At 48.0% G+C, this 25,184-nt stretch overlaps 3 protein-coding genes and 1 pseudogene across 4 annotated transcripts; 1 reads left to right on the top strand and 3 right to left on the bottom strand.

The window, feature by feature from the left end:
- The first annotated feature begins 3,690 nt into the window (after positions 1 to 3,690).
- On the top strand, positions 3,691 to 15,323 carry Arsl (arylsulfatase L). Of its 2 annotated transcripts, none has more exons than XM_075986118.1 (11): positions 3,691 to 4,067; positions 6,093 to 6,137; positions 6,301 to 6,450; positions 6,886 to 7,007; positions 7,757 to 7,879; positions 8,181 to 8,604; positions 9,718 to 9,854; positions 10,054 to 10,188; positions 10,597 to 10,759; positions 11,323 to 11,444; positions 11,637 to 15,323. In XM_075986118.1, exons 2-11 carry the CDS (start codon positions 6,115 to 6,117, stop codon positions 11,981 to 11,983), a joined length of 1,746 nt encoding a protein of 581 aa, XP_075842233.1. In that variant the 5' UTR covers positions 3,691 to 4,067; positions 6,093 to 6,114; the 3' UTR covers positions 11,984 to 15,323. The 2 variants fall into 2 exon arrangements, with proteins under 2 accessions (XP_075842233.1, XP_075842234.1); XM_075986119.1 differs by lacking the exon at positions 3,691 to 4,067 and adding an exon at positions 5,906 to 5,952 and having other exon boundaries at positions 11,637 to 12,116.
- On the bottom strand, positions 13,439 to 14,375 carry LOC142857006 (olfactory receptor 4C46-like; annotated as a pseudogene).
- Positions 15,324 to 17,370: 2,047 nt separating the features above from the next.
- Positions 17,371 to 18,465, bottom strand: LOC142856843 (POU domain, class 5, transcription factor 1-like). The gene has a single exon (XM_075984484.1). The coding sequence runs from the start codon at positions 18,225 to 18,227 to the stop codon at positions 17,709 to 17,711; it is 519 nt and encodes a 172-aa protein (XP_075840599.1). The 5' UTR covers positions 18,228 to 18,465; the 3' UTR covers positions 17,371 to 17,708.
- Positions 18,466 to 21,276: 2,811 nt separating this feature from the next.
- On the bottom strand, positions 21,277 to 23,773 carry LOC142857591 (uncharacterized). The gene is made up of 2 exons (XM_075986117.1): positions 22,470 to 23,773; positions 21,277 to 22,360 (listed from the first exon to the last, which is right to left on the bottom strand). Exon 2 carries the CDS (start codon positions 22,283 to 22,285, stop codon positions 21,572 to 21,574), a length of 714 nt encoding a protein of 237 aa, XP_075842232.1. The 5' UTR covers positions 22,286 to 22,360; positions 22,470 to 23,773; the 3' UTR covers positions 21,277 to 21,571.
- Positions 23,774 to 25,184: the final 1,411 nt, after the last annotated feature.

Raw genomic sequence — 25,184 nt, 5'->3', positions numbered from 1 at the left:
AAAATTCAAGAAGTCCTTGTTTTTTATTGCTGAGTAGTACTCTAATATGTATATATTCCATACTTTCTTTATCCATTCTTCCATTGAAGGGCATCTAGGTTGTTTCCAGGTTGTGGCTATCACAAACAATGCTGCTATGAACATCGTAGAGCATATACTTCTGTTGTATGATAAAGCCTCTCTTGGGTACATTCCCAAGAGTGGTATTGCTGGGTCCAGGGGTAAGTTGATCCCGAATTTCCTGAGAAACCGCCATACTGCTTTCCAAAGTGGTTGCACAAGTTTGCATTCCCACCAGCAATGGATGAGTGTACCCCTTTCTCCACATACTCTCCAGCAAAAGCTATCATTGGTGTTTTTTATTTTAGCCATTCTGACAGGTGTAAGACGGTATCTTAAAGTTGTCTTGATTTGCATTTCCCTGATCGCTAAGGAAGTTGAGCATGACCTTAAGTGTCTTTTGGCCATTTGAAGTTCTTCTGTTGAGAATTCTCTGTTCAGCTCAATGCCCCATTTTATAATTGGGTTGATTAGCCTTTTACGGTCTAGTTTCTTGAGATCTTTATATATTTTGGAGATCAGACCTTTGTCAGTTGCGGGGTGAGTGAAGATCTTCTCCCAGTTAGTGGGTTGCCTTTGTGTCTTAGCGACAGTGTCCTTTGCTTTACAGAAGCTTCTCAGTCTCAGGAGGTCCCATTTATTCAATGAGGTCCTTAATGTCTGTGTTGCTGGGGTTATACGTAAGAAGTGGTCTCCTGTGCCCATGTGTTGTAGAGTACTTCCCACTTTCTCTTCTATCAGGTTCAGTGTGTTCGGACTGATATTGAGGTCTTTAATCCATTTGTACTTGAGTTTTGTGCATGGTGATAGATATGGATCTATTTTCATTCTTCTACAGGTTGACATCCAGTTTGCCAGCACAATTTGTTGAAGATGCTCTCTTTTTTCCATTGTATACTTTTAGCTCCTTTATCGAAAATCAGGTGTTCATAGGTTTGTGGGTTAATGTCAGGGTCTTCTATTCGATTCCATTGGTCGACTTCTCTGTTTTTATGCCAATACCAAGCTGTTTTCAATACTGTAGCTCTGTAGTAGAGTTTGAAGTCAGGGATGGTAATGCCTCCAGACGCTCCTTTGTTGTATAAGATTGTTTTGGCTATCCTGGGTTTTTTGTTTTTCCATATAAAGTTAATTATTGTCTTCTCCAGATCTGTGAAGAATTTTGATGGCATTTTGATGGGGATTGCATTGAATCTATAGATTGCTTTTGGTAGAATTGCCATTTTTACTATGTTGATCCTCCCAATCCAGGAGCAAGGAAGATCTTTCCATTTTCTGGTGTCCTCTTCAATTTCTTTCTTCAAAGACTTAAAGTTCTTGTCAAATAGATCTTTCACATCCTTGGTCAGAGATATTTTATGCTATTTGTGGCTTTTGTGAAAGGTGATGCTTCTCTAATTTCCCTCTCTGTTTCCTTATCCTTAGTGTATAGGAAGGCCACTGTCACATTAGCATAATTAAGTATCTCTGATCTCATTACCATAATTACATACTAATTAGGGTGTCTGGCCTCAGCAACCTCCCCTTCCAGATTCTTTAAAAGAGAGTTTTAATGATAACTTGGGAAGAATGAAGCTGGGGTTACACAGAGGTCAAACCACTGGCCTCACAGGAACTCAGCTACCCACATGTCAATCAGCATCATGGAGGACTTTCAGCCAGAATTAATGAAGAATAAATGGGGAGGGGCCTGATGCATGCTAGAAGGGGCTTGGAACATGATTAGATGGACCTGGGTATGATAGGAGGTGCCTGATGCATGCTGGGAGTGCTTTGTGTATTATAGGAGGAGCCTGGTACAGGTTGGGAGGGGCCTGATGCATGATGGGAGGGACTTAGGTATTTTGGGGTGTGCCTGTGTATTATGAGAGGGGCCTTGCTTTACAGGAGGGGCCTGGTGCATGCTAGGAGGGGCCTGGTGCAAGATGGGATGGGCCTGGGTATTATGGGTGAGGCCTGTACATTATGGGAAGGTCTATGTTTTTTGGGCAGGGCCTGGTGCATTACTAGAAGGGCCCTGTGTATTATGGAAGAGGCCTGGTGCATGCTAGTAGTTTATGCATGATGGAATGGGCCTGCGTATGATTTTTCTTGAGATCAACAGAGTGTGATGGATTAAAATGTCATATTTACAATTCCTAAAAGACTTTCATTTTCTCACATAATCAACTTGTAAGAGGTGGGACTTGTAAGAGGAAATGGTGGGTGTGTACAAGGCTAACCTACTGGCTGTAGCCGACTGAAACATGAGAAACCAATGCTACTTTCAGGGTTATTTTTATGTTTCAGTCTCTAATACACATTAAGCCTGTGTATTATAATTATCTTTTTGGTACTTTCTAACTTGAACATGAAGAGATTCATTAGAACTGACACAAATACAAAAAACAGTAGGAAATAAGGAATAGAGTAACAATGTCTAGGAGACTTGAAAGACAACAAGGAAAGAAGACGTGGGGTGGGGGGGTAGAGAGAGTCCTAGGTCCAGGAGAGCTTTCTGTAAAGAACATTAAGGTGCCAGTTAGAGTCTGACCTGTCCCTTTACACATTTTATTGAAAGTTTATGTAAAAGGAATTCACCTTTAAGTAGGTTTTGCTGAGAAAGTTGTCCTGGTGACATTTTTCCAAGCTTACAAGTTTTAACATTGAATTTTTCAATGTAAAAGCATAGGCGAATTTACATCTTTGGCAGTGAACAGAACATCTTCCTCCCACAATTAGTTCCCATTTCAGCATCACCAGCGTCTATGCATCACTATTATTTCAAAATATAGATGCCTTTACTGTTCAAACACAGTTGTAAATCACACCCAAACTGCTGATTGCATGTTTCTTTCATATTTAGTTGCATTTGTAAACATCTATCAACCAGAAAGTCTGATATTCCTAAATGCCCTATTGCCTTCTTCTCTAGGGGCAAATCTGAGTTTGAAGAGCACCTGGTAAAATGGCTAAGGGCCTGTGTATTATGGGAGGGACCTGGGGCATGCTGGGCTATTCCCGCAGTTGCTGTGCACACTTGGGTTCCTACATGTTCAGCTACTGTCCCAGTATCACTGTTATGCCTGTGTCATGGCACCCCCAAACAGACCACCACAGAGTCGGTATCCGATGCAAACACACTGGGGTTTACTGATTACAAGTTAGCTAAAGCCGACACTCCCAGAGGCTTCAGGGTAACGGGATTTTAAAGGGAAAAGCCACAAGGCAGGGGGACACAAATCTTAGCGTTTGGGGATTGGGTAAAAGTATACAACTTTTGAATTAGTTGTTTCGGGTATAGGGGAATGCTCTTTGGACTGGAGAGGGAGAGGGAGAGGAGTGGGGGTAGGGGGAGAAGGGTGGGAGGAGGGCGAGGGAAATGGGAGGCTGGGGGGAGGCGGAAACTTTTTTTTCCTTTTCTCAATAAAAAAAAAATAAAAAAAAACAGACAAAATAGCAGTTAATAGAGTATCGACAAGGACGTTTGAAGCAAGCAGACATAAACCAATGTTGTTTGTACACCCTGGTGGGGTCACTTTGACCAGGGCTGGCAGTTTCTTGGGAATGTTTATGACTTTGCTGGGCTGCATTCACCCTCCCCCGCCGCCTAGTTAGTTCTGGTCTAAAATAGAGTTCTTTGTCAAAAGCAGTTTGTTCTGCTCCTTCACCACCAAGCTAACTTGTACAGATCACCTTAAGGAACTCAGGTGGCCCTGCAGCTCCTGCTGGTCTAACCTCCTCCCGGGTAGCAATTTCTACAGAAACTTGTAGCATCCAAGGTTGGAGCGGCTGAGAGGGGCGGGAATTTCCCAAAATAAAGTTAAATTACGCAAGAATCTCTACTGTTCAGGCCTGTCTGGGAGGAAGACCGGTTCCAGCCGGATTCGTGTCGACCCTGCCCAACCAGACAGACGGGTTCCTCCCGGGTGGGTGGGTGTTGAAGGGGGGGGGTGGGAAACGGACGGACACCGAGGAGAGGTTAGAACCGGCTGAAACCGGCTGGCTCCTGCTGCTCCGCACTTACGGTGAGTCTGGGTGGGAGGCGGAGGGGCAGGGGGAGGGGACTTTACCCGCGCGGACAGATGGCCTCGTCGTGGGGTGGGGAGGGATATCCACGGCCGTCGGCGCCAAAAGCAGAGTGGGGAGAGGGAGGATAGAGGAGAAAGTTCGTCCTTCCCCCACCCTCGGGAGAAAAAACAAAAAAAATCAAAGGGTCCTTTTTGGTCATATGGGAGGGCCAGCACAGCCAGTTCCGCAGGTCTGTGTGGAAACCTTCGGGTGAAAATGTTGGTTGACAAAACAAAACAAAAAAAAAAGAGTTAGTTTTGCAGAAAAAGTTTGGAGGGAGACCGGAGAGATGACGAGTTGGGAAAATAAACTGAATTAAGACGAATGAGAATAAAAAACTGAATTAGGAAATGAAACTCATTGAGAATGAAAAATGGAAATTTTTTAAATTAAGAATTAAGTTAAAGAAGAAATACAGACAGAAGTAAAATTTGAAAGCACACTGAAGCGAAATTAAACTAGAAATAAAATTAAATGCAAAGTTAAAATAATAATAATAAAAAAAACAGAACACTGCTTGTTGGGCCGGTGTGTGGCACCCATCCCAGCATGGCATGTATGAAAAAAAATAGGTAAATAAACAGAAGAGGAGGGAACATGCATCAGAACATGATTTCTATGAATTTTTGACAGAGCAAGATGTGAGGTGATGCTTTCAACCAAACACAAAATACTCAACACTTTTAGAATGTTAAAGATTTAAAAAATGGTTTTTAAAAGTGAATATTTTCATGACTCCATCAAACTATCGTCCAAACCTGCGGGCCCTGGCACAATCCCAACCTTGCAGCAGGACAGGAAAATCCTCAGGAATCGAAATATTTGCACATGGCGGTTTAGAGGGCACTGATGATGATTCAACTGAATGATGAAATTTATCTTTAAATTCAGTTTCAACCGAAGCTAAAAATGAATGAATGGTGGGTCTCTCTCATAATACACAGGCTCCTCCCACAACAAACAAGTCCCTGCCGTAACACACAGGCCATTCCCATAATACACAGGTCATTTCTATAATGTGCAGGTCCCTCCCATAATGCACAGGTCCCTCCCATAACACACAGGCCATTCCCATAATGCACAGGCCTCTCCCACAATGCATAGCCCATTCCCATAATGCACAGGCTTCTCCTAGAATGAACCAGGCCCTTTCCCAGCATATACCATGCCTCTCCAATAATATACAGACCCCTTCCTGCATTCACCAGACCCCTCCAATAAGAAAGTCTCCTCCCAGCATGCACCAGGCCCCTGCCAGAATTCACCAGGCCCCTGGGACCACACACTATACCCAGCTTGCAACAGTCCTATTCCATAATAACAGGCCCCTCCCAGCATGTGCCATGCCCCTCCTATAATACACAGGCCCCTCCCAGCATGCATCAGGTCCCTTGTAAAATACACGGGCCCTTCCCAGCATGAAGCAGGTCTCATCCATAATACACAGGTCTTCCCCAGCAGGTACCAGGGCCCTTCCCAGCATGCTCCAGGCCCTTCCCCTATTTCCAGTTTCCTGCTATCAGGTCTCCATCAGTGTCCTCTCCCCCAACAGTTTCCTGACCAGCATGGCTGAAGTACCTACTCTAGAAAGGGTCACAGTAATGATGTCACAGGTGCTTCCTTAGGGGCATGGGCAAGTGAGCAGCACATGGGGTGATTGACAATTCTGTCAATTTTCACTACCCATTATTCCCTGGAAAGTGTCTCAGTGAGGGACTTGGCCACCTCACAGGGGCCTGTGGGCCTGTCCTGAAGTATGATTGGCACAGGACGACTGTGGGCATGTCCTGAGGGATGATTGACAGGAACGCTGTGGCCCTGTCCTGAAGGATGAGTGACATGGTAGGTCTATGGGCATGTCCTGAGGAATGATTGACTGGAAGGCTGTGGGCAGTACCATTACTCAGGCAGGTGGAGGGGCAGGGACTGTGCAGGTGTCCTTCCTGTCACATGCTCACTTGTCATGTGTTTACTTCTCGCAGGAATCCTTAGGCTGAAAGTGTCATGCCACACTACCTATATACCTGGTAAGAGAATCTCCCAGCAGTCCTTGTTGTGAAAACGTAATTGATTGACAATTTATAATTATTTGTAAATTAATCCTGTATACATCCATCGTGGCCATGTAGCTACTCAGTATGTGATGGCGTCAGTGCTCCCTGCCTCGGTGATGTGACACTTGTGTTTCAGGAATTACCTTGCCACTCTACTGGGTGTAGTCTTGGGCCTGAAGCTGGTCAGAGGCCTGGACGTGCCACAGTCTCGACCCAACTTCCTCCTGCTCCTGGCAGACGACCTGGGCATCGGGGACCTCGGCTGCTATGGCAACAGCACCATCAGGTAAGGAGAGTGAAGGGCTGTGCTACCCATAATACTCCACATTATGGTACCCATAATGCTCCACACCAGGATACCCATAATACTCCTTACCATGGTATCCATAATATTCCTCACCAGGATACTTATAATGCTCTTTATTTTGGTACCCATAATACTTCTCACAGCATGGTACCTATAATACTCACAGCATGTTACCCATAATAATCCTAACCTTATGTTACCCATAATACATCAGGATATATGCCCTTCCCATGATACCTAGCTCTAGGCACTGATTCACTTTGGGGGGGGGGGTCAGCTCTGAATTTCCTATGATGCCTAGCACCAGGTAGTGACAGCAGCAGCAGGCTGACTATGCCCAGCAAGACTGACATCAGGATCACATGGGTGTGTGTGGCCCACCCTCATGCCATGACACACGCCCCTCCCCCACAGGACCCCGAACATTGACCGACTTGCAGAAGGTGGCGTGAGGCTCACACAGCACCTGGCAGCCGAGGCCGTGTGCACGCCAAGCAGGGCCGCCTTCCTCACTGGAAGATACCCCATCCGCACAGGTGGGCAAGCCTGAATGCCTGACCCCTGAAGTCACTGTCCCCTAGGGATTCACTGGTGATGTCACTTCCTCCACTAGGCCACATCCCTAAGTACCCTCAATAGTTCCTTGAGCACCTTCCCACTGACATCACGTCCTCATACCAGACCTCACTGATGATGTAACTTCCTCCAACTAGGCACATGGGATGATACCACTTCCTTCCACTAGACCCCACTGCTGACATCACTTCCCCCACCTGGTCCCGCTGCTCCCATTAGGCTATTGATGTCACTTCCCTTGTTCTGCCCCCACTGGTGACTCCCCTAGGCCTGAATCCTAAATCCTCCTATTGACCTCTGACTTCTTCCATGGATGATCCTGTTGGTGAGATCACTTCCTCCCACTAGACCCCATTGTTGATATCACTTCCTCTGTAATGCCCCATTGATGATGTCTTTGTCCAATGTCCAATGATATCACTTCTCATTAGGCCCCATTCCTGAGTTCCTCCCACTGACCTCTGTCTCCTTCTATGTATGAACCCACTGCTGATTTCACTTTCTCTCACTATGCCCCACTGATGACATCGCTTCCTCCTAAATAGGACTCTTAAGTTTCTCTATGAAAAGCATAGCCAGGGGCATCCTGGGAGCTATAGCAGGCAGGGCCAGGGGCTTGCTGGGAGCTGTGGGAGCAGGGCCAAATCCTACTGTGTGCCCAAGTCCTACTGTGTGCACGTCCTTTTAACTCATCTTCCTTCTGGTGCAGGCATGACTTCTGGTAATGGCCACCGTGTCCTCCAGTGGGCAGCGGGTGCTGGCGGCCTTCCTGCTGAGGAGATCACATTCGCGAAAATCCTGAAGGAGCAAGGCTACGTCACAGGCCTCATTGGTGTGTTCTCCTACATTACAGGATAGTGATGTAATTTGATGTGGCCTGGATTGGGGTGTAGGTGGTGGTGACATCTGTCCTGGGCAGGTGGTGATGTCATCATACCTGGAGCTGATGATGGTGACATCATCTGACATGAGTGAGTGGTGATGCTACCTGATGCTGAGTGGGGGTGAGGTCATGTGGCGTAGACTGAGTGGCAACGTCATGTGATGAGAAGTGAGTGGTGGTGGCACTGGACCAACAGCACCTGTCCCATTTATCATGCTTTGTGGTTTCCTCTCCTCCACCCCACCACCAGGGAAATGGCACCTGGGTCTGAACTGTCACTCTTCCTCTGACCACTGCCACCACCCGCTGAGTCATGGATTTCAGTACTTCCTGGGGATGCCACTGGGCATGATGGGGGACTGCTCCGGGACAGAGCCTTCAGAAAAGCGTGTGACGCTGCAACGCCGCCTGTACCTGTGCAGCCAGGCATCTGCATTAGCAGCACTCACCCTGGTTGCAGGGAGGCTCACCGGGCTCCTCCGTGCACCACGGTGGCTGCTAGTCCTCATCCTGGCTGCTGCAGCCACCATGTTTGCTGCTTCACGTCATGTTGGTGACCTCATCATATATGCTGATTGTTTCCTCATGAGGAACCACACTGTGACCCAGCAGCCCCTGCACCTCGAGCGGGTCACTGGCCTCATGCTCCGCGAGGCAGAGACCTTCCTGCAGAGGTGAGTGGCCCAGGGTATGGTGCTCCTACCCCTGCCCTCCCATGAGAGCCATCGAAAGGTATCTGTCAAAAGGCAGTGCATGGTGGGAAATCCCTGACCCCTCCCTCCACCTTTTCCCCCAACCCCTTCCTTCCTTCCCCCTCCCTCTCTCTCCTGTGGTGCTCTGTGAGCTGTTGACGTCATGTGGCAGGAGAGTGGGTGCCCAAAGGTGACATTCACGTGGAATTGGCTAGCTGTACACTCAAGTTTGAAGTAGACTTACAGGAACTGGGTGAGGAAAAAAATTGATAACCTGCTTGGTGGGGTGTCTCCAACCATTGGCTGCTGAAACATAAGCAGAGGTAGGGGATGGTGGGTGTGACAACAGCTTTGATGTAGAGCTGGGGACACGTGATTTGTAGATAAAGAAGTGGGTGATCGGTATTGGTTTCTTGGTTTATTGATTGGTGGAGACTAGAGGGAGCAGAGATAAGCAAGTGGGTGACTGATGGGAGAGTCATGGATGGGTAACCAATGACGAATATTGAGGGACTAGCTGACAGCTAATACAGAAATGCAGTTACTAATAGATAGATGATAGATCAATACACACACAAGACAGATATGTGATTGACAGGTCTGTAAAGGATGATTGATAGATGATAGATACAGATTGACTGACAGATACAGGATTGATTTATAGGTATATGACTGACAAATGGATATAAATATAGATTGATTGAGAGATATATGATTGACAGACAATAGATACAGACTGACAGACACATGATTGAGTGACACATAATAGGTAAAGATTGATTGACAGGTAAATGATTGATTGATAGATAATGGGTAAAGATTGAAAGAAACGTGATTGACAGATGACTAGTAGATGACAGATGATTGATGGACAGACAGAAAGATGGGACAGAAAAACCACTGCTGATGTCAGCAGTCAACAGGCAGAAATGACTGAGACCTAGAGGTAGGACTACAGGAAATCGGCAGGGAAGTTGGTCAGAGGCAGTGATGTGTGATGTCATTGAAAAGAGTTGGGACTGTCATAGTTATCATTTTTTCATGGGCGGTGACATCAGCACCTTACTCCCCCCATGATGTCACCGCCCCCCCCAGGAACAAGCACCACCCCTTCATGCTGTTTATATCCTTCCTGCACGTGCACGTCCCCCTTGTGACCACTGCAGGCTTCCGGGGGCGGAGTAAGCATGGGCTGTATGGGGACAATGTGGAGGAGATGGACTGGATGGTAGGTGAGTATCGGGCATAGCATGGTTGCTGGGTTTGATGGGAATGTCCCGTTTTACATATTTCCCTGATTCCTCCCACCCCCACCCCATGTGTGGATCCCAGGGCCTGATAGGAATGCTGTGCATCACCATTTCCCTGGGTCGACATGCCCCCTCTCCCATGGTCCCACATGTCCCCAGTCACACATGTTCATCGTCGCAGGACGGATCCTGGACGCCTTGGACCGGGAAAGGCTGACAGACAATACGCTCGTATACTTTGCATCTGACCATGGTGGCTCCCTGGAGTCTCGTGTGGGTCACGTGCAGCTTGGTGGCTGGAACGGGGTATACAGAGGTGAGCTCGGTACTCTCCCCAGCCTTGAGCTGTGTTCCCATACATCCCTTGGTCCTGTCTCTCCCATGATCCTTCACTCCTCCCTCCCCCACCGCAAGCTTCTGGTTACTCAGGTGAAATATATCCTTGTATGGTATCCCCATCCTTTCCTCACTACCTCCTTCACTCTTCTCCCCACTTCTGGTTCCCTGGGGTGACAGGTGTCCTGGGCTGCTGGCCTGGTCCCTCCCTCCCAGGGGCCTTCACTCTCTTCCTCCACTTCCTGTTCCTGGGTGTCCTGGAGTTGTGTACTTGTCTCACCCACCCTCATTCTCTCCCCTTCCATTTTTTGCCACTTCCTATTCCCACCAACTTCAGTCTCTAACCTGACTTCTGGTTCCTAGCCTTACTCCAGTCCTTCCCTCACAGGTGGCAAAGGCATGGGCGGCTGGGAGGGTGGCATCCGCGTTCCTGGTATCTTCCGCTGGCCTGGGGTGCTGCCCGCAGGGCGGGTTGTGGATGAGCCCACGAGCATGATGGATGTGTTCCCCACCGTGGTCCTCCTGGGGGGCGGGACTGAGCCAAGGGACAGGTGAGCAATGACATCACACCAGAAATGAACCTGAGTGACAGCTGCTGTCACATGAATTCAGGGCTTGGGAGGTGTTTAGCAGACCAAGCACAGGACTGGTGAGCAGTGATTTCACACCAGAAGTGGGCCTGGGTAACAGCTGCTGTTATATATGAGCAAATAGGGTAGAGAGGAGGAGGATCGAGAGACAGATTAGCACAGACATCACACAGGAAGTGATTCTGAGTGACAGTGGCTACTACATGGGCAGTGGGAGAAGGGAGCCATGAAACCAGTGAGGAATGATATCACAACGGAATTCAGTGACAGCTGTTGTGATGGTCCAGGGCGGGTGTGGGGCAGAAGGGTGCATGAGCAATGATGTCACTCCAGAAATATACTTGAGTTTCAGGTGGGGCTGTTACATGGTATGGTGGGGGGCAAGGCTGCAGAGGACTTGAGTGACAGGTGCAGTGTCATGTGATACAATACATGGGTGGAATAGCAGAGAGGCCGTAGGGCCACCATATTGGCATTGTGGAACACCTGTTTGATTGACAGCCAATGTGTCACCGTCCCCCTAGGGTGATTGATGGGCGGAACCTGCTGCCCCTTCTGCGTGGGGAGACCCCACACTCTGACCATGAGTTCCTGCTGCACTACTGTGAAGTGTTCCTGCATGCTGCGCGCTGGGTGCAGCGCGACCGTAAGTTCACAAATAACCCCTCCCTCTGGGGAGTACTTTCAGATCAGAGTGACCATGGGTTAGGCTTTCCTTTTGGCATCCGTGGGTCAATAAAATCTCTCTTAGGGATGTATACTATTCCCCTCCCCCAAGTAGACTTGTGTCTCTTCATCACTGGTATTGGCAGCTGTCAATCATCCATTTGACTGGCAGGAGGAAGAGTCTGGAAGGTTCACTTCATGACCCCGAACTTCCACCCAGAAGGGGCCGGCGCCTGCTATGGCAGCGCAGTGTGCCCATGCATCGGGGATGTGACAGAGCATGACCCGCCTCTGCTCTTTGACCTCTCCACGGACCCGGGTGAGACCCGCCCACTGAAGCCTGACTCAGAACCCGAGTTCCACACTGTAGTGGGGAAACTGAAGCAGGAGGCAGCTCAGCAGTGGCATTCACTAAGCCAGATCCACCAGCAGCTGGGCTCCATCTACAACATCTGGCGTCCATGGCTGCAGCCATGCTGCGGGGAGTTCCCAAACTATGGGTGTGACCTCGAGGAGTGACACCCACATTACCCTGGCATGGGACTGAGAGGCAGGGACCCACGTGTCTATCATCTCCAGAACCAGAAGTTATGTTTATCCTAATGCATTATAGGTGTGGGTACAAGGAGTTCTTTTGGTGAGGTGCAATGTGGGTGCTAGTATAGGGTGTTCCACTAGTGTGGATATGACCTTGAGGATTGACACTCCATAGAAGACATCCTTGTGAGTCTTTGGGGTAGGGCTCACATGTCCATCACCTTTAGGATTGGATATTAAGGCCATCACAATGCTTTGTGGGTACTGGTGTAGGGTTATCCACTTGTGTGGGTGTGACCATGAAGAATGACACCCATGTGACACCCCACTGGAGACATAGGGGCGAGGTTGAGGTCATGACTGCTAGGAGTGGTGTTCACATGATGCCATGAGGGGCCGAGGGATGATGGGACTTCACCTGTTCATCAGTGTCAGAACTGAACATTATGTCCATAGTAATGCATTGTTGTTGGGTGTTTCTGCAGATTTATGTAGGTGGTTTGACTCAGGAGTGTTAACAGCTAGTTTTGATCTGCCTTGTCTCTAGTACCTTCTGAAGTCTTATCTGAAAGTTTCCTAGGGGTGCAAAATCTATGCAAAATTTGGATTGGGAAAAAAATCTAGCAAACCATGACATTCCTTGATGGAACATTTGCATTTGTCATTGTCCCTTTGAGAAGCTTAGATAAGATGTTTTGGGATATGGAAATCAACTTTTTAAAGGTGTAAATTGGATAACAATAAAAATGTCCTTGTCTATGGGAAAGGTCTCAGTCTGTGCCTGATTCCCCTTACAGTTGGAAAGGTTAAAATCATTCTTAAGGTGCCTCTGCTTCTTCTTTCCATGAACCCATACCCAATCTTCAATATTTGGCATCCAACACAGAGCTTGAAGAAAAACAGAAGATTCCTTGCAGTGAGGAGGCCACTAGTTAGTTCCCAGCCACTTAGCCCCAAAATAATCACATAGAAACTGTATTATTTAAATCACTGCATGGCCTCTTAGCTCTAGCTTTTAATTGGCTAACTCTTACATATAAATTTAACCCATTTCTATTAATATGTCTATCACCACATGTCTGAGGCTACCAGTAGCAAATACTCAACTTCCAAAGGTTTATTTTGTATGATTAGATAATGAATATGATAGTTGAAACAGAAATCAGAATATTCTGACCTGAATAACCCATGTGGGTCACCTTTATTTCTAAGCTGAGACAGAGTAATAAATTAGTGCTGAATAGGCATTAGAGATAAAAAAAATAAGAGCTATAACAGTAGTATAATCCTAACCTAGATTGTGTTAGGTTTCTCCATTCTATAGTTCTTATTTCTACTTCCTTCAAGGCCACCTCATAAATGACAGCTGTTTTATTCTTCATGGTATAAATGTTCTAAATGAAGTCATCTAAAATGTATATTTAATTCCTTTCAGATTTAAAAAGAAATATATTTGTCTTCTGAATGAAATTTTCTATTTAACAATTCCCTAATATCATCTTTCATTTGAGCATTTCTCAAGGTATAGATTAAAGGGTTTAACATGGGAGTTATCATTCTGTAGAACACAGCAACTGCCTTATCAATAGGTAAAGTAGTTGCAGGTCTCATGTATACAAATATGGAGGGCAAGAAGAATAATACAACCACTGTGATGTGGGAAATACAAGTGGAGAAGGCTTTGAGTCTCCCATCTGCACTGTGGTTTCTTAATGAGTACAGGATAACTGTGTAGGAGCCCAGAAGAAGTAGAAATGTTAATAGACAGATAAACCCACTGTTGGCAGCAACAAAGAGCCCCAGAATATGGGTATCAGTGCAGACCAGTTCAAGCAGAGGGTTAAGATCACACATAAAGTGTTCTATGACATTAGGGCCACAGAAAGGTAAATCAATAATGAAGAGGATTTGTATGATTCCATGAAGAAACCCTCCCATCCATGACACCCCACTAGCAGGTTACAAACTACTCTGGTCATGATGGTTGTATAGTGCAGGGGCTTGCAGATGGCCCATAGCGATCATAAGCTATTGCAGTAAGCAGGATGACTTCAGCAGCTGCAAAGAAATGCTCTCCAAAGACTTGGGTCATGCATCCATGGAATTGAATAATCTTTTTTACATGAGGCAAATCAAAAATCAGTTTAGGGTTATTGACAGAAGAATAGCAGGCATCAATAAAGGAGAGATAGGCAAGGAAGAAGTACATAGGGGACCTTACTAATTGACTGTGTGTAATGATGACAAGAATTAGCAAATTTCCAATCACAGAGACAATGTTGATGACCAAAAACACAGCAAATACAATTTTCTGCATGTTTTGGTTCTGTGAGAGCCCCAGAAGAACAAACTCAGTTACATTTCTCTTTTCCATTGACTTCTTTGGATAGTTAATCACATTTCCAGAAAAAAATAATGCATCCTCAACTTCATTTAATTTTGGCATTTTCATAATTAACATTTAAATGCTGCTCAATTGTAACATTTTTTGACTATTGTTCATGTTGTTTTTCACATACAAAAAATATTTTTTATGCTTTGTCTTATTCAAACTGACTCTTGGATGACTAGATGAAGATGACTGCACAGAGTATAAATATAAAGAACTTCTGTAAATGAAGCTGGAGGTGAAGAGATTCAAGTAGTTGCAGGATCAAATAATGGCCACCGATGTGAAGCTAAATATTTCTGTCCTTGCTTATGAAATAAGAAACCATAAAAGGTAATTGAAAATATAACTTGAAAACTAACAAGTCATTAGTCTAAGAGGAAACTCGGGACACCAAAATAGTAAACTGACTGTCGTGCCTTGAAAGAAACAGAAATGAGTTCAATTCTCCATCAAATCCAGATAAGGAAGCTAAGGTATTAGACTATTTGTCAAGTTTTCTTTACATTGCTTGATAAAGATATTTTACTTTGCAAAAAAAAACAAATACAGATAAGTTATGATTCAATATTTTTCATACAAATTACCAGGATCTAAAAAAATTGCTTTATTTACTTTTCTAAAATAACTAAAAATAAACAATTAAAGTGACTCATTGATGAATATAAAGAAGGTCAGGGTAATAGTCAAAGCTATTTGATGAAGAAATAAATGATTGCTATAAAATAATGCATAATAATTCACAGTATATATGAAAGAATTGTAATAGCTATAATAAAGTATTTCTTCTATGTATTGCACATTGTTCCTCATTTTTAAATACACATTCTATGTAGCTGCTGCTATTTATCTATTTTAGAAGTAAAGGAATGATGGATAAAACCATGTATAAGTTCAATGTCAATATCAAATAAATTCACAAAGTCTACTATCTCCTAGTAGTAGTTTATTATAGGTATTTGTTTATTTAATCCCATTTAAATAAATTTTCTGGTAAATCACAATATTTTCTACAATTTTTAAAGTTATTTTTACAATTTTATATATTTAGATGTAATTATATATTATATGATTCTAATTATATAACAATTTAATAATTATATAATATAACACTAAAGAAGTTAATGTTTCTATGCTAGAAATCAGAAAAAAAGATGACCTTGACTATTATTCTTACTTAATTTCATCTCTCAATTTTTTAACAAATATTGTTACTAAAAATGTTATCAACAAGCTCACTAATAGTCATTTTATACAAATATTAGTTTATAATTTGCTCTGAATATGCTTATAACACTTCATTGCATTTCACATGATTTTGGTGACAACTTTATATAACCAATTTTGTCAGTGAACATGTAAATAATACATGACATACTTACATTCCAAGTACAAAGAAATGCATGCTACTGGACTCTTGAAATTGTTCCTTTATCTTGGTCTAATTTAAGCTCACTTTTACCTAACATCATTATAAAATGGGATCCCGGAATTATTTGGTAACCCATTAAGAACTATTGCAGCAGGGGGTAAAATATCCATTCAAGAATTGAAAGGAGCAAGTAAGAAGCCAGCTCTCTCTCCTGTCTCTCCTCTCATTTTATATTCATTTCCTCGTACCTCATGAAGCTGCTTCATCATCTGTAAATAAAGTGAAACCTGCCTTATAATTTCCTGTGAGAATTGGTTAAAATAGAGAAACCACCATTGTCACATAATGGTGACAAGCATAAGGCTTCAAGTTATTTTTTAAAGTTGTGTATACATAACAGATAAGCTTAAGTGGTGGGCAAAAACATGAAGAAACATTTGACCCTGTCATGAACTGAAGAGTCATCCCTAACCGTAATTTCTAAGAAGTCACAGAGCTGGATCTCACAGTGAGTTGTCTGTGTTTGTATTAAAATCAAGAACTTAATTATAATGCAATTAATACTAATCTTTTGGACTAATGAGTGAGAGGCTCAACTAATCATTTTTATCATCATGATTTATTTTGAAATTTATAGAAATTTCAAAAGGCAAAATATTTCATAAAATAGATAGGTTTGTCTTATTATTGCAAGTTTCAACAGTGGCTTCAAGTCACGGAAATAGTAATCAATCTCATTGGGACCACAGAAGGGTAAACTCAATGCCTGAAATATCTGAGCTAAAGAATGCACACATGATACCACACAGACTATGGACACCAGCGTCCCACAGACCTGGCGGCTCATGATGGTCGTGTAGTGAAGAGGCTTACAGATGGCAACATAGCGGTCAACAGCCATGAGGACGAGAATGAAGATCTCTAGGGAGCCAAATAAATGGAAAGTAAACACTTGTATTAAGCACTCACTAAAAGAGACAGTGGCCTCCTTCGTAAGTGAATCCACAATGGTTCTAGGGGCAACAGTTGTAGAGAAGCAGGTGTCAGACAAGGATAAGTAGAACAGGAAGTAGTACATGGGACTCCCAAGTGCCTGACTTGTCTTGATGGTAGCAATGATCAGCAAGTTACCCACTAATGTCCCCATATAAAAGAACAGGAAAATGGCAAGCACTAGGTTCTTCCATCTGGGGTCCTGTGTTAAGCCAAGGAGAAGAAAATTGGTCACATTGATACTCAGCTGTATGGCTCATGAATGAGAACGAAAGTGTATAAAATGTGTCATCTGCAAAAGATAAACTAATTTTAACAAGTAGTATGACATAGTTAAAATAAACTTATTTCTGGCTGGAGAGATGGCTCAGCGGTTAAGATCAGCTGCTTGGTGATAATGCTTATCTGCTGAAGGGTGGGCTTCGGGCACTGCATAAACATGTGAAAGACCCTCAAAGAGGACCTTTCCTCTCTGATGAAGACCCCAGAACCAGGACACTCCGAGACCAGGCCACAGGATGCAATTAGCAAGAGGTTTATTGAGTAAACACAGGTACCTGCGGGCAGCAAGTCTTTCGGAGGATTTGCGCGCCTGCAGACTGAGGGGAGGTCTTTTTATAGGGAAGAGCAAAAAGCAAGTATACAGAAGCAAAAGCATGGTTATTGGTTGACCGGAATGAGGCGGGGGCATGAATGGTTTCCTCTCTCAGCATGGATGCCTGGCAACAGTCATCCTGTTCCTATCTTATAGCTAACCTGCTTTGTTGATATCCTATCTTATTGACAGCTTGCCTTGCAGTCTTCCTATCTCTATCTCTTGCTCTCTCAGGCACATGGGATGTTCTTACGGGAGCAGGCTGGCTGCTGATCTGGAGAGTTTTTTTAAAGCAAACAGGACGTTCCCCCGGGAGCATGCTAGCTGCAGGTTTTGAGGAGGGGGTCTGTAGGGTCTTTCACATGCTCTCCAGGTTCCCCCTCAAGCTGTTCTCAATGCTCGTCCGCTTTCTCTTTCCAGCGTGCACCCAGGTCTCCGCTTTGCATAGCTCATGAAGGTTCTCTTTGTTGTCGGCTTCCTCTACCCACTTCTCCAGCAGGGAGCGCAGCTTGCACATGTTCTTGAAGCTGAGCTTCAGCGCTTCAAAGCAGCTGATGGTGGTCTGGCTGAACACCTTTCCAAAGAGAACATCCAGGGTGAGCCCCACCTCGGCCTGGGTGTACCCCAAGGTGATCCTCTTCTGCTTCAGCACCTTGGCAAACTGCTCTAACTCCTTCTGCAGATCTTTCATGTCCTGGGACTCCTCAGGACTTGGTTCCACCTCCTCCAACTTCACGGCACCCGGGAAGACAGTGCCGGGCTCAGGGGAGGCCCCCTCCGAGTAGCTTTCCGCTCCTGCCTGATCCTCAGGCTGCGAAGTCTCCAGGTCAACTTGGGGCACTAGGCACAGTCCAACCTGAGGTCCACAGTATGCCATCCCTCCACAGAATTCGTACGGCGGGGGACAAGGGGAGATCCCCAACACTTCTGAGCTTGGCCCAACAACCCCTGGCCCGATTTTAGGCTCATCTGGAGGCCCTTAGAAGCTTATCCAAGTCTGAGGGTCCACCCAGCCGGGCTCCAGCACTCCCGACCCATCACCCCCACCAGGTGGGGGTGAGAAGGCGAAGTCTGAAGGCAGGTGTCCAGCTGTAGGGAAGGTGGGCACCCCAGGCCGGGGCCTGACGGAAGGAGGGCTCACCTAGGGACGGCTTAAGCCTCTCTCCCTCCAAACCTGCTATTTTTTAACTAGATACCTGGAAATTGTGGTGAAAATACACTGTAACTAAGCTATCTAGTAATTTCAGTAAAAAGACACATTAAAGAATACATTTTTCTTAAAATAACATCCAATTGTTTTAAAAACCTTCATGTAATAATTTCTTATTTATACTTGAAATGTTTCCATACCCCGATATTAAGTCTCTCTATAGATGCAATAAATCAGATCAAGCTAAATTAAAAGTCTAGGGTTAATGTGCAAAGCAGCTCCTGGGTGGCCTCAGTGAGGAAGTAGAATACCACGAGGCAGGTGGGTTATTGCATCATACGTATTGTAGGCACGGTCCTATGCTTGTCAGGGGAGGAATTGACCCTTGATAGGCTTTCTGAGGGGGCGGGGTCTGGAATGGGATGAATGAGGCTGGGTGGAGCTTCCACATAAACATCCCAGAGTTCTTGGGTATATGGGTACACATTCAAGTCTGACTAATTCCTGCAGGCATGGGACAACATGGGGAAGGGGTAGATAGGAGTCTGTGGACCCAGGCTTATCAGGTGGTATGAATGGAAAAGCAGCTAATTGTCATCCTAGAGACCTTAGGCATCTGTTCCTTAAGGAGGGTAAGAAGAAAGGCTGGTAAGGAAATAATAGATTATCACCAGCCCTATGAACTGATCTAGCCATGGGAATAAAGAAGACTGGCAGAAAGAATGGAACAGATGGGCTGGAGAGATGGCTCAGAGGTTCTTCCAGAGGTCCTGAGTTCAATTCCCAGCAACCACATGGTGGCTCACAACCATCTGATCTGGTGCCCTCTTCTGGCCTGCAGGGATGCATGCAGGCAGAACACTGAATACATAATAAACTAATAAATAAAAAATAAAAATAAATAAAAAAGAATGGAACAGATAAGTACCCTGGTTGTAAAAAAGAGACAAGGCTGAAAGAGTGAGACATGAGAGTAGATGTGCTCTTTACTGGGACATGTTTGGAAAATTAGGTCCCAGTTGCTCGATAGGTGTCTGCTCTAGTGTGGAAAGGTGGTACCAGCACTGATGTCCCAGGAGCTTGGGAGTGGGAGGTAGCATGCCAAATAGATGGATGATGTCTTCTTCAGAAGTACTTGAGGCATCATATCTCCTACTTCAACAGAGGTGGTGAATACATCCATCCTCTAAAGATGTTAATAAAAGTTAACAGATAATGGTGCCTTTATTAGTGGGCTTGTGGTTGAGATCAATGTACCATTACTTGCCTGGTTAGCATCCACGAAGATGATGCTGGAGCTGGTGTATCTGGAGGGCCCCCTGTGGCAAGAGGAGTGAACCTACAAAATGTGCTTGAAAATAGGTAGGGTCAAAGAGGGGCTCAGGAGACTGTTTCCAACAGACCAGATTTCTTGATACAGTAGCAGAACATGTCCCAGGAACCTGCAGGTATCTTTAAAACAACTGGGATAGGTTTACACCTTGTTGTCAAAGCAAAAGGCTTTGGATTAAAAGGTATGAACATTTTTCCTAGGGCATGGTTTTAGCCAGATGAAACAAACATTTAAGTCTAAATTCATTGACTTTAGGTAGGAGAGGTAGTGAGTGAGTGGAGGAGGATGAAACTGAACATACCTATAGGGTTCTATTCCCTTTCTTATCCTAACCTGTGTTGTAAAGCTAGGACTAGTAAAATCAGCAGAAAGTTAAGCACTCCAGAAAACTGTAGTCATGGCCCTATCAGTTCATCAGGACTGCATTTTCAGTGCTAAAACTGTAAAGCTCTGAAGTTATATCTGAAGCCTGTTTATCCCCTACAACAAAGCCTGTGAATGAGGAACATCTGTCTGTACTCTTAAGAGGAAACGACTAATGAACCAAGAGCTACCAAGCTGGTTGTAGCCTTGAGGGGCTGTGGGTCAGGCAAAAGCTGCTAAACTGCTAAGGCTATCAGTATCCTACTCATCCAATGCCATCAGATCTGAGAAGGATAAGCATAAGTGAGACAGATTTCCAACTACCTAGGAAGTCCCAAATTTCTCCATGGTTATTGTGGGACCAAAGATCCAGAAGCAGTAACTGTCTTTAGATGCTGAGTTCAGAAGATCTGACAGACATTCCTGTGGGTAGGAATTTGGGGAGAGTGACCTACTTGACTTAACAAAACAGAGCAATGGATCCTCCAATGTACTGTTGTGGAGTCTTGACAGGGTCCTGTCCTTGGTTTAAAGATTAAGCAGTTTCTTGCTTCATAGCTGGTTTTGCCATATTTAAAGCATGCTTCCAGGTAGAAGTTCTGTGGCCATCAGTCTTTTTTGGAGAGATACAGGACACTGCCTTCAAGAGGAAGCCCTAGGCTTCAAGGCTCTCCGACTGCCGGCAACGGCCGGGTATGGGCCCGACACTCCAGCACCATCCATTTTCAGGGCTAGTTGATTCGGCAGGTGAGTTGTTACACACTCCTTAGCGGATTCCGACTTCCGTACCGTCCTGCTGTCTATATCAACCAACACCTTTTCTGGGGTCTGATGAGCGTCGGCATCGGGCGCCTTAACCCGGCGTTCGGTTCATCCCGCAGCGCCAGTTCTGCTTACCAAAAGTGGCCCACTAGGCACTCGCATTCCACGCGTGGCCCGGCTCCACGCCAGCGAGCCGGGCTTCTTACCCATTTAATGTTTGAGAATAGGCTGAGATCGTTTCGGCCCCAAGACCTCTAATCATTTGCTTTACCGGATAAAACTGTGTTCTGCAAGAGCGCCAGCTATTCTGAGGGAAACTTCGGAGGGAACCAGCTACTAGATGGTTCGATTAGTCTTTCGCCCCTATACCCAGGTCGGACGACCGATGTGCACATCAGGACTGCTACGGACCTCCACCAGAGTTTCCTCTGGCTTCGCCCTGCCCAGGCATAGTTCACCATCTTTCCTAACGCTGCGCTCATGCTCCACCTCCCCGGCGCAGCGGGTGAGAGGGGCCAGTGGTGCGCCCTGGGCAGACTGAGAGAGGCCTCGGGATCCCACCTCGGGCCCCCCCGCGAAGGGGCCCTTCACCTTCATTGCGCCACAGCAGCTTTCAGACGAGCCCCTGACTCGCGCACGCGTTAGACTCCTTGGTCGGTGTTTCAAGACAGGTCGGGTGGGTAGCCGACATCGCTGCCGACCCCGTGCGCTCGGCTCCGCTCTGAAAAACAGAGCGGCGTGACCGACGAACCACCCCCCCCCCCAGTCCGCCCCCACCCCGGGACCCCCGAGGAGGGGGGGAGGTGGGAGAGCGGTCGCGCCGTGGGAGAGGCGGCCCGGCCTCCGCCCCCCCCTCAGGCGACGGGTATCCGGTTCTCTCGGCCCCGGGATTCGGCGAGCGCTGCTGAGGCGGGGCGGGGAGGGGGCTGTAACACTCGGGGTGGGGTGGTTCGGCACCCGCGGGTGGCGCTGCCCCCCCCCAGCCACCTTCCCCGCCAGGCCTTTGCAGCCGTCCCGGGGCCCGTCGCGGCACGCCGATGGTGGAAGTGCGCCCGGCAGCAGGAAGTCCCAGGCCCGGCGCTCCGGGGGCCACTACCAGCCTCACACCATCCACAGGCTGGGCCTCGATCAGAAGGACTTGGGCCCCCCACGAGCGGCGCCAGGGAGTGGGTCTTCCATATGCCACATTTCCCGAGCCACGACGCGCAGCGGGGATTCGGCGCTGGGCTCTTCCCTGTTCACTCGCCGTTACTGAGGGATTACCCGCACCTGCCAGCAGAGGGTAGGCACACGCTGAGCCAGTCAGTGTAGCGCGCCTGCCGGACATCTAAGGGCATCACAGACCTGTTATTGCTCAATCTCGGGTGGCTGAATGCCACTTGTCCCTCTAAGAAGTTGGGGACTGGCCGACCGCTCGAGGGTCGCATAACTAGTTAGCATGCCAGAGTCTCGTTCGTTATCGGAATTAACCAAACAAATCGCTCCACCAACTAAGAAGGGCCATGCACCACCACCCACGGAATTGAGAAAGAGCTATCGATCTGTCAATCCTGTCCGTGTCCGGGCCGGGTGAGGTTTCCCGTGTTGAGTCAAATTAAGCCACAGGCTCCATTCCTGGTGGTGCCCTTCCGTCAATTCCTTTAAGTCAGCTTTGCAACCATACTCCCCCCCCCCCCCCTGGAACCCAAAGACTTTGGTTTCCCGGGGGCTGCCTGGCGGGTCATGGGAATAACGCCGCCGCATCGCCAATCGGCATCATTTATGGTCGGAACTATGACGGTATCTGATTGTCTTCGAACCTCCGACTTTCGTTCTTGATTAATGAAAACATTCTTGGCAAATGCTTTCGCTCTGGTCCGTCTTGCGCCGGTCCAAGAATTTCACCTCTAGCGGCGCAATACGATTGCCCCCGGCCATCCCTCTTAATCATGGCCTCGGTTCCGAAAACCAACAAAATAGAACCGCGGTCCTATTCCATTATTCCTAGCTGCAGTATCCAGGCGGCTCGGGCCTGCTTTGGACACTCTAATTTTTTCAAAGTAAATGCTTCAGGACCCACGGGACACTCAGCTAAGAGCATTGAGGGGGCGCCGAGAGGCAAAGGGCGGGGACGGGTGGTGACTCGCCTCGTGGCACTCCCAAAATCCAACTACGAGCTTTTTAACTGCAGCAACTTTAAGATACGCCATTGGAACTGGAATTACCGCGGCTGCTGGCACCAGACTTGCCCTCCAATGGATCCTCGCGGAAGGATTTAAAGTGGACTCATTCCAATTACAGGGCCTCGAAAGAGTCCTATATTGTTATTTTTTGTCACTACCTCCCCGGGTCGGGAGTGGGTAATTTGCACGCCTGCTGCCTTCCTTGGATGTGGTAGCCATTTCTCAGGCTCCCTCTCTGGAATCGAACCCTGATTCCCCATCACCCGTGGTCACCATGGTAGGCACAGCGACTACCATCGAAAGCTGATAGGGCAGACATTTAAATGGGTCGTCGCCGCCAAGGAGGGCGTGCGATTGGCCCGAGGTTATCTAGAGTCACCAAAGCCGCCGGCGCCTGCCCCGCAGCCGGAGCCGCGGGGGAGCTCACCAGGTTGGTTTTGATCTGATAAATGCAAGCGTCCCCCCCAGCGAGGGGGGTCGGCGCCCGTCGGTATGTATTAGCTCTAGAATTACCACAGTAGGAGAGGAGCGAGCGACCAAAGGAACCATAACTGGTTTAATGAGCCATTCGCAGTTTCACTGTACCGGCCATGTGTACTTAGACATGCATGGCTTAATCTTTGAGACAAGCATATGCTACTGGCAGAATCAATCAGGTAGGAGCGCGAGCTAGCTGGCCGTTGGGACAGCCGAGCACACGGAGGAGGGAAAACCCTCGCAGGCGGGGAGGGAGACGAGAACGCGGGTGGCGGCCACCCGAGGGAATGATGGGAATCCCCAGAGACCACCCCCCACACACACACCTGATGAGCAGGAGAAGGGCGGGAGGAGGGCGGCGGGTGGCCGGAACTGGGAGAGGCCACCAGCCGGCGAGCCGCGAGACGGATGCGCTTCCGCGCGACGCACCGCGCCTACTGACCATATCATGGTTCCAAGCCGGCGGCCGCTCGAAGGCGGGTGTGGGGCCATGGCAGCCCCCCCCCTACACACACACACACACACGCGGCAGTGAGGCGCAACGCCAGGGAGAGCGGGATGATCTCGGACCCGCTCCGGGCGGGGTCGGGAGACCGGGAACCGGCCGGGCGGGAGACGACACACCGCTCCAACGGGCTTGGCGGGAGAGACGGATGGCGGCCGCCCCCAAACGAGAGGCAGAGGCGGAGGGGACCAGGACGCCGCAAAAAACCGGGCCGCGCACATGCTCGCAAACGCGGGGGAGAGGCGGGAGGGGGGAAGAGATGAAGACGACAACATGTGGACGGTCTTCCCCTCGAGGGATGTGAGGGGGGACGCCGGCGGGGTATCTCACCGCCAGGCACCCAACCCGGTGCGGTGGCGGTTCCCCACACGAGACGCGCCTTCCCAGAGGACGACGACGCCGGGGGCCGGAAGACTCCCCAGACGCACCTCGGCTAGCGGACCCACCCCCACGCCGTGGACTACGGACGTCCGCTAAGCCTCCTTCCCTCTCGCACCCTCTCTCGCACGGACCCACCGCCGAGACAGACACGCCTGCCTGCCGCTCAGGCGGCCACGGCCCCCGGCGTGTCCAGCGACGCGCTGGGAGACGACCGCCATGCTCTCCAAAGGCCGCACCCGAGAGAGAGGTCACGACCCCGCAAAGCCAGAACCGGATCCCCGACCCCGAGGAGGGAAAGGGTCGACCGCTGCTCCCCAACCGTGGGAACGCTGCCAGGGAGGGGGAGCGAGGCGACCTCCACACGGCACACAACACGAGGGACTGCGGTCCACGGGAAAGGCAAAGACGGGGAAGCGCGGGAGGAACCACTCGTGGCTGGCACGGATGGTGGACCGGTGGGGCCCGGGAGCTCACTGCCACCCAGCCCCGCTCTTCCCGCTCAGCTCCGCACCCCGACCAAGGCGCGTATGCACCCTCGGGGGAGCAGGGGAATCGGGGTCCCGCGGCACTCGGGCGTGCGCACGCGGCCCCTTCGCTCCCCACCACGGGCAACACGGCTTCACGACACGCTCTCTTGCCCCGTGTGGTTCCTCCCCGGACTCGGAGCGAGGAGGTGCGGGCCGCAGCGGGCGACACAAACG

The sequence above is a fragment of the Microtus pennsylvanicus genome, chromosome 9 (genome assembly GCF_037038515.1).
Source record: "Microtus pennsylvanicus isolate mMicPen1 chromosome 9, mMicPen1.hap1, whole genome shotgun sequence".
Taxonomy (NCBI): Eukaryota; Metazoa; Chordata; class Mammalia; order Rodentia; family Cricetidae; genus Microtus; species Microtus pennsylvanicus.
Note: the sequence above shows the minus strand (reverse complement) of the source record. Positions and strands in the feature narration are given on the sequence as shown.